At 36.0% G+C, this 9516-nt stretch overlaps 1 protein-coding gene across 1 annotated transcript in view; it reads left to right on the forward strand.

The window, feature by feature from the left end:
• Positions 1-839: 839 nt before the first annotated feature.
• LOC113062475 (venom phosphodiesterase 1) overlaps positions 840-9516 on the forward strand; it is a 27045-nt gene continuing 18368 nt past the window's right edge. Inside the window, exons 1-7 of the mRNA XM_026232358.1 lie at positions 840-950; positions 1719-1809; positions 3804-3935; positions 4796-4921; positions 5163-5223; positions 9130-9227; positions 9314-9393. Of these exons, the coding sequence (XP_026088143.1) occupies positions 912-950; positions 1719-1809; positions 3804-3935; positions 4796-4921; positions 5163-5223; positions 9130-9227; positions 9314-9393 (627 nt within the window). The 5' untranslated portion in view covers positions 840-911. The remainder of the gene's footprint in view (positions 951-1718; positions 1810-3803; positions 3936-4795; positions 4922-5162; positions 5224-9129; positions 9228-9313; positions 9394-9516) is intronic.

Below are 9516 nucleotides of genomic sequence, written 5' to 3' on the forward strand. Positions count from 1 at the left end.
TCTTTCCACAGAAAGACGTGGTTGTGATGAAGTGAACTTTCCAGGTTGGGTTAGTATTTAATGTAATTACCTCGTGAGTGAATGCAGCGAGTGCATCTGAGCTTGTGCGTGTGTGCATGTGTGTGTGAGATTGGGTGCAAGTGTGTTTATGCACACGCATGTGCATATGTGAGTGCTTGTGTGTGCGTGTAAACTGGATTTGAGTGCACGTTCATGCACACACTCGCACTTATACACATATACGCTTACACACAAATTAGCTCATACTCGCACACAGTGCATGACCGTGTGTGTGTGTGTGTGTGTGTGTGTGTGTGTGTGTGTGTGTGTGTTTCACTCTCTGACCTTTTTATTCGCAAAGTAAAATACAAGATAATGTACGGATAATAATGATAATCTGATAATGAGCTGTGAAATATTAACACTGTCACGTTTCTCTTCATGAGCTCTCCTATCACCTCACATTCCCTCCAGCTTATCTACACCAGGCTTATTGTAATAAATAAAAACATAAAAACATTTTAAGTTGGAGTATTTAAGTAAATAAACTTAGATATATACTTAACATAAAATATCAGCACGTATTATAATATATCAATGACTAAAATAAGATTGATTTGCACAAAGCGCAGTATCTGATCTCTAACACATGCTGCAGTAACCTTTATCAGCTCGTGAGAAACTTTGAGTTTGTACTTTCATACTTCATACAGAAGTCATAGCACTCATATTAATACACAGTTAAGCTAAGATACACAACAACATCCGTGTGTGTGTGTGTGTGTGTGTGTGTGTGTTAACAGCTAATGTTCTGAAACACAGTCCAGAGTTCACACACACACACACACACACACACACACACACTCCTGCAGAGGGTCTGAGTCGGTGCTCAGTTTCTTCTGGCCGTCATCATGGAGTTCAAGAGCAAGCAGAAGAAGAAGGTCCTTGTGGTGAGTTCAGACTCTTTTCAGCTCATTACTGGTGAATCAGTCTCACAAATCCTCCAACAAGATCCTACTGGATCCAGTGAAGTTCATATTTTGAAGTTTATTATTTCAGTAGTTCGGTTTGAATGGTTTCATGAGTGCTTCTGTAGGATCATCCTCATTCAGTCTGTGGAGGATCAGAGAGGTTTCACAATCACAGTTATGGAGCGGCTTCGGTTAATGAGCGAGAGACTTTCATCCCAACTACTTTACAAACACACAGTCGGCTGACACGCTGTAATTGTTTTAAAGCAGAATTAACACGTATATAGATATGAAATACATTTATACTGTATGCACTGTTGAGACGAACACTGAAGAAAGACAGTATTCATATTGAGAAAAAGAATGTTTTGTGAATATAGTCAAAGCTTAAATGGTACAACACAGGATTTTTAGAAAGGAAACTTTCAAAGAGAGAAAAAAAAGAAAAGATGAACTAGGGAGAATAAATAAATGCTGAAAAATGTGCTGCATCGTGTGAATAATATGTAACCCATAAAGTAATTGAAATCTGATTATGAGCAGTTTAAAGTGTGATATAATCTTATAACAAGTGCTTCATTTTTGTAATCTGATTCAGTTCACTTCAGATTACATGTAATCAGTTACTTAGCTCTGGTAATAGACAAACCAAATACAAAGTCTGAACTTTTACTGAGCAGTTTCATTTTTATGGAGCAATGAAAGTGACGTGTGTGTGTGTCTGTGTGTGTGTGTGTGTGTGTGTAGATCTCGGTGCTGCTGGCCGTGTGTGTGGTGGTGATCATTCTGGGTTTGGGTTTGGGTCTCGGTCTCCAGCTGCAGGACTGCAGGAATAAAGGTGACAAACAAACACACACCAGCATCAGCTCGGAGAAGCTTTTTCTTTATGCTAATGATGCAACAATTTTATTATTTCATTAAGTTTGCAGTTACTAGGGATATCAAAATGGTTTCTAGACAATAACCTTTCTATACACATACTGTAAGTAAAACCTAAGCCATTTTCTTTGCTTCTAGAATGATATTAAAGAACGATGACACTTTTTTGGTTAAGATTAACAATATTGTAATATGGTCAAAACTATAGTAAATTATTTGGCTTGTTTAATAGATAATAAACAGGTGATTTTATGGCTGGAAAGGTGTTCAACGAAATATGTTCTAAAACTAGGTTTTTAGAGGTTTTTAGCGAGGCAAGCTGACTTAAAATTGTTGACAGGGGCCTTGATTCAGTATCATTTTGAGTGTGCTATCTCTTTCTGGTATAGTAGTTGTTCCAAGATAAATTGCAAAAGGCTCAAATCAAATTAGTTAGAATAATTTTAAAAGTTCATCCACAAACGCATAAAACGGTAAAAAAAAATAAAAAGAATAATGTCTGTTTGGTGATGCTAGCTAGTTTGTACTGCAGGTGTAAATGGGTTTCTAGCATTTTTATCCTTGACAGTTTTTTAAAGTGTATGGGACACATGTTATTTTAAGTTTGATACAGCTTTAAGTTTAAAGTTTTTACGTTTAAATATTTAAAGTTTAAAGGTTTTAAGTTTGATGCAATTTTAAGTTTAAAGAGATTGAGTTTTGAAGCAGTTTAAAGTTTTTAAGTTTAAATATTTTAAATGTGAAGATTAAAAATTTTGCGTAGTTCTTACTTTTGTTTAAATATTTAAAGTTTGATGTAGTTTTAAGTTAAAGATTTTAATTTTGATGCATTTTAAGTTTAAAGATTTTAAGTTTGATGTAGTTTTACATTTAAAGATTTTAAGTTTGAAGGTTTAAATTTTGAAGCAGTTTTAAGTTAAAATATTTTAAGTTGATGCAGTATAAAGGTTTTAAGTTTAAATATTTAAAGTTTTAAGACAAAAAGTTTGATGCAGATTTAAGTTTACAGATTTTAAGTTTTATGCATTTTTAAGTTTAAAGTGTATGGGACACATCTTATATTGTACAGTTTGTAAACTTGTCAAATAAATCTCAATTCATTTCAAAGTTTTAATACTTTGAAGGATTTAATTTTAAATTTTAAGATTTTAAGTTTGGATACTTTTAAAACAATGTATAGAGTACTATTGTTTTAAGTTTGAAGCAGTTTTATATTAAAAAGTGTAAAGTTTAAAGAATTTAAGTGTGAGGAAGTTTTAAGTTTTAAGTTTGATGATTTTAAGTTTGAGACTGTTTTAAGATGAAAGATTTAAAGATTTAAAGTTTTAAGTTTAAAGTTTTATGTTTGATGATTTTAAGTTTGACACAGTTTTAAGATTTTAAGTTTTAAGTCTAAAGTTTTATGTTTTATGATTTTAAGTTTGACACAGTTTTAAGATTAAATATTTTAAGTTTTAAGTTTAAAGATTTTAAGTTTGATGCAGTTTTAATTTTAAAGTTTTTACATTTAAAGTTTTTACGTTTAAATATTTCAAGTTTAAATGTTTTAAGTTTGTTACAATTTTAAGTTTAAAGAGCGGTTAAAAGTTTTTAAGTTTAAAGATTTAAAGTTTGAAGATTTAAATTTTAAAGCAGTTTTAAGTTTAATGATTTTGTTTAAATATTTAAAGTTTGATGTAGTTTTAAGTTTAAATATTTTAAGTTTAATGCAGTTTTAAGTCTTAAGTTTTTAAGTTTAAATATTTCAAGTTTAAAGATTTTAAGTTTGATGCATTTTAAGTTTAAAGATGTTAAGTTTGATGCATTTTAAGTCAAAATATTTAAAGTTTGATGCAGTTTTTTGCATTAATGCATTGTTTTGTAGTGAAATAATGATGTGGACATTCACCTGTCCACTAACATTGGTTTGTGTATTTGTGTGTGTGTGTGTGTGTGTGTGTGTGTGTGTGTCAGATGTGTCAGCATCCTGCAGGAATCGTTGCTATGAGCCATTGGATGTGGATTCAACATCCTGTCGCTGTGACAGTCAGTGTTTGGAGACTCACAGCTGCTGCTTTGACTATAAGGACATCTGTCTGCTGCCCAGTGAGTGACCTTTATGTTTGTTGTTTGAACATCTGTGTCCACAGTTACAAGTCTGTGCCATACGGAAACCAAGTGAGTTTAAAAGATATGTGTTATAAATTAAGTTAGTTGTTGAATTAATTTCTCTGTACAAGCATCTGTTAAATGTCAAAATACAACTATATTCAACCAGCATCTTTCATTCCAGAATATTCATATTGCTGGTGATGTTTGCTGTGAGTTTTTGTTTGATTGCTTGATTGATTTATTGCAAAATGTGTATCAATTTAATTGCAATTATGAAAAATAAATATTATTGTAATTTTAAGTTTTACCATTATAATTGCAATACTTTTTACAGTGTATATGTCACTGTAATAATTTACTTTAACTGTACTCAATACACAGTGAAAACCAGTAATAGATCTAATGGGACATTTCATGTAATGTTACAGTAAAATACTGTTCAATTTACAGTTTTTAGATCTTATAGTTTACAGTGAAAAACTGAATTGGCGTTTGTGGAAATGTTACTGCTCAAATTTAATCGTTATTCATTTAGATGTTTCTACGTTTCTCAGTGCATATTATGCTGGATGTCAATATATTATAAAGGCAGAACCCTAATTTTATTAATTTGGTATATTAACAATATTTAAGTTCATGAAATACATGCTTTTTATTTTTTATTTTTTTTACTGTAAATCTAAGTTCAGTCTGTAAAACCTACCAAATTTTGTAATGTAATGTTCTAGAAACCACAGCTGCTGAATATGACTTTAATTTCAGGGATTCTTAACAAATCATATATTAACACAAACATGACAATATAAGTCTTATAGTAAGAATATGAAATGAAGTGGTTGAGCTGTTGTGTGTAGCTCAGAGCTGGGAGTGCAGTGCGCTTCGCTGTGGAGAGAGACGGCTGTCCGGCAGCAGGTGTCACTGTTCGGAGGACTGTATGAGCGCCGGAGACTGCTGCTCCAACTACAAGAGCATCTGTGAGGGTCAGTCCAGCCTCCACTGTGCTTTAGACTGATAGAGCACACACACACACACACACACACATTCTGTTCAATCATTTCACTCAGAACTACACAGACAGCAACACCCTAAAAAATTTGCTTTTAAATAAAGCAGAGATTATTGGAGTGCATGTTTTACAACTGTTTCAGTTTTTCTACTTGCACAAATCTTTTTTTATCTTCCAATATCTCCAATATTCCTCTGTGTGTGTGTGTGATGCAGGAAACACAGAGTGGGTTCAGGATGAGTGTGTGGACATGAACACTGCCAAATGCCCTGCCAGGTAACACACACACACACAAACACTCGCATGTGTGCTGCACATATATCCATAGGCAAGTATTATTCAGTTGTGGTGGGCCTTGGAAAGTCAGTACTTATTGAGGATTATCCGCGGGTTCTTGGCCATTTCCTATATCTGTTCCAACCACTGGATAGAAGAGTCAGACCAAGTGGAGAAATGAATCAACACACCACTGAATCAATCATGAATGAATCACCACACCAACAAACAGATGGGTAGAGTATCCAAAAACTGTCCTGACTTTGGGGGGAAAAGTACAAATTGCTGCTCAAGTAAACGTGATCATCTTAATAGTTACTTCTTAACATTTCTTAACACGTGATGCATTTAAATTCAAGGGCGTACGTTTGATTTTATTATTGGTGGGGACATAACGACAGACATTTAATTGTTTAATAATGTAGATATTTTGATATTAATGTTCATCTGAACTCATTTTGTAAGTGACTTTTCTTTTTTTGTTTTAGAGATGTTTTCTCTGGATTGTTTTACTACTCAAATCGAAACATACTTAGGAACATCTGCATTTATAATGACGATTCAGTGTCAACCCTTACTTTTGAGACACAATAAGTTCATTTATGATGCACTTTCATCTTTACAACTTTGCAATTCGCTTTCTAAATGTAATACTTTTTTTAACCTGGCAAGACAGCTCTTAAGAAACTTAATCATGGTTTTGCTCCAAAAAAACATGGTTACTTTAGTCAGGGGGGATGCTAAAGGGAGGAAGGTTAGGATGATTCTAAGGCCCCCCAGCAGTAACAGTACTAGTAATAATCCAATAGAAATTATAAATGTATCTACCAAAGAATTACACATAAAACTAAATTACGGCTTATTTCTGCATTTACGGCAAAATTACCCCCTCCTCCATTGCCTGCATTGTTCTGTCCCATCCACAGCAAAGAATGTGATTAGATTGCAAACGGTCTTAGAGTTTGATGAAGGTGTATAAGTCCGGTCATCAAAAGAACGAATTATTTGTTGTTTAGAAACAAATGGAAAATTGACAACTTGTGCTGGGGGTTAGGGTTAGGGTTAGGGTTAGGTTAGGGATAGGGTTAGGAAATACTCAGACCAGCCCGTCTGTCACCAACAACCATTCCACGTTCACAGTCTTCCTCATTCTGAGGCTCTGTCTGAACTTCAGCAAGTCGTCTTCACCTCATCTAGTTTCCTAAATGCATTGAGTTGCTGCCATGTGATTGGCTGATTAGCTATTTGTATTACCACACAATTGAACAGGTGTACCTAATAAAGCGGCCGGTGAGTGTATATTTAACTGTTTGATGATTTAGTATAGATATTTATTTAGATATTGGTAGAGCTGTAAAGTTCAGACTAGATACTAGATGACTGATAGTTTACTATGACTTTCTCAAGAATCTTTGACGCAAACAGAGACATTCAGTGTATATTGTTGTTGGGAGGGACAGGAAACACTAATTTAATAAAGAGAATCCTGTCATAATTTACTCACCCTCACGGTGTTCCAAACCAGAATGAGACTGTTGACCACAAAAGAAAATATTTTGAAGAATATTGATCACTAAGCAGTTGTTGTTAGCCAGTGACATTTTCCATAGTCAACTTACCTTTATTTATATAGTGCTTTTATCCATACAGATTGTGTCAAATCACTTTACAGTATTAAATAGGAAAATAGTGTGTCAATAATGCAAAATGATAATAGTAAACACTCAAGTGTGTTTGTTAGTTTCAGTCCGGTGCCGTTCGCATTTTCCCGTCTAGTGCCACGTCGTTTAATTAGCGAATGCATTTGTGCACCCATGGGTGTGCTGGTCTAAAAAAGAGGTGTATTCAGGTGCATTGCTATTTTAAGGAGTTGAAAATAGACTGCGCCATAGACCAACTCAAACCTGGTCTAAAGTCTAAAGTCCATGGCGCAATATTTTTTAGTTATTTAAAGAGCGCGTTGGTAGAAAATGCACCTCTGGGCGGATCCACAGTGCACGCTCACTTTGCTTATTACACACAGGGATGAGCATCACACAAACATGCCAAATATTAAAAACAAAAGGATTACAGTGTGAAATAATATTATTGTGTAGGCTACATACATATAAAAGTTTAATGATGGATAGTCATTGCGTGTATTAGAATTAGGCTACCTATATGCAATTCAGCCTATTACTCATTCATAATAGTTACGTACTGGATCCGGGCGACTGCAGTGACCCTCTGATCTGGACACAGACTGGATCTGGTCGCTACGGTGACCTCGGAACAAGAGAGAAACAGACTAATATTAGCGTAGATGCCATTCTTCTAATGATGTAGCAAGTACATCGGGTGTTATGGGAAGTGTTTCCGGTTCCGGTTTACCTTATTACAGTTTTTGCCCGTTGCTTGAACACATTTTGCAAAACTTCGCTCATGGTGCCAAAACTCTACACACAAGTAAGCATGACACAACACTGGGAAATATACCATTCATGTCTGTGTCAAATTGAAACTCTAATATCAAAACCTAACATTCCTCTGTCAAAGTGTAACTCTGATGACAAAATGACACATACTTGCATCATATGCATAACCTTTCAGATCAGGGGAACACACTAGTCTACTTTATATAAAACACTGCAGTCTTTGATTTTCACTGTTTATTCAGAAGGCATATCTTCAGGAGGCACATTTTCAAACAACCAAAAAAGCAAATAGGTCTGCTCAATATTGTACATTGTAGCACTGCACATTGCAGTAAAATGAATTCAGATAAAGCAAAAAAAAAAAAAAAATATATATATAAAAAACACTATACTGTAAACACAGAAAATCATGGCAATTGTGCATTCGTGGGCTCATGGATCCCGCCGTCTATTGGCCTCATCTTCTCCCGCTCGGCACCGGGGAAAATATCCCCTTGCATGTCGAAACCATCCATGGATTGCTGTCACCTGAATGTCATCACAGGTCCATCATCTGCAGAAGAGACGTGCGGCGTGTGTGTGGACTCTCTGCACAGCTTCCCTCACAGTCAGGACATGGTTGATCACATGCTCCACCAAAGCTGCTCTTATATCATCAGAAATAGGGGTCCGTGCATGGCCTCTTCCTCTTCCTCCTCCTCTTCCTCCTCTTCCTCTTGTTCTTCCTCTTCCTCCTCTTCCTCCTCCTCCTCTTCCTCTTCCTCCTCCTCTTCCTCCTCTTCCTCTTGTTCTTCCTCTTCCTCCTCTTCCTCTTGTTCTTCCTCCTCATCCTCTTCCTCTTGCTCTCCCTCCATCCATGCTTGCAAAGTTCTTGAAATGGCTAAACCGAGGGCTTTTTGTAGCTGGCTGATTGGTGTTCAGTTTTGCGAGTAAGTGTCTTCAGTTGTGTATTTGAGTGGTAGCAATTACCCGATGTGTGTTGTATTTTGGATACATGTGTTTTCCAAACGGCACACTGAGATTTCATTTTTGAACGAAGTGTGTTATGTATGAAATAGAGTGTAGTATGCAGGACCAAGTGTGCTGCAGAAAGGAGTAAGTGTGTTCAGAATTGCGTGCTAGAGTGCAAAGCAGCGCTTGTGTTTAAGGTATGGGTGCATGTGTTTGAGGGATGGTAACAAAAGCTTCAAGTTGTGTTACTTTAGTCTAAGCATGGGTCTATAGTGTTCAAGCAAGGGGCAAAAACTGTAATGCAGCCTAAAAATAATACTAAACAATAAATAATACTATGATACTACACTGTTTGGTTACCCACGTTCTTCCTTTGTGGATCAGCAGCCTCATACAGGTTTGGAGCAATATTAGTGCGAGTAAATTATGACAGGATTCTCATTATTTGGGTGAACTGTCCTTTTAAGAAGAATTTATTATTTAGCTCACATCAACTCTACTGTGTGTGTGTGTGTGTGTGTGTGTGTGTGTGTGTGTGTAGTTTTAAGAGGCAGCCGGTGCTGTTGGTCTCTCTGGACGGTTTGAGAGCTGAATATCTGCAGTCGTGGCATGCAGTGGTTCCAGTGCTGGACAAGATCAGTGAGTCAAACACACACAAACACACATCTTCATCCTCTGTAATCCTCTGTAAGACGCTGTGTGTGTGTGTGTGTGTGTGTGTCCAGGACGCTGCGGTACGTCGGCACCCTTCATGCAGGCCGTGTTCCCCAGTAAGACGTTCCCTAACCACTACTCCATCGCCACAGTGAGTCACATCACACAAAACAAAACCCTGCTGGTCACCACTACACATGGACTGGTCAGAAGTTTGAGAAATTCCACTTTCTCAGATGTACTTCGAATTCTGTAAAAAAAAGATTTTGTCTAC

The sequence above is a fragment of the Carassius auratus genome, chromosome 44, assembly GCF_003368295.1.
Source record: "Carassius auratus strain Wakin chromosome 44, ASM336829v1, whole genome shotgun sequence".
NCBI lineage: Eukaryota > Metazoa > Chordata > Actinopteri > Cypriniformes > Cyprinidae > Carassius > Carassius auratus.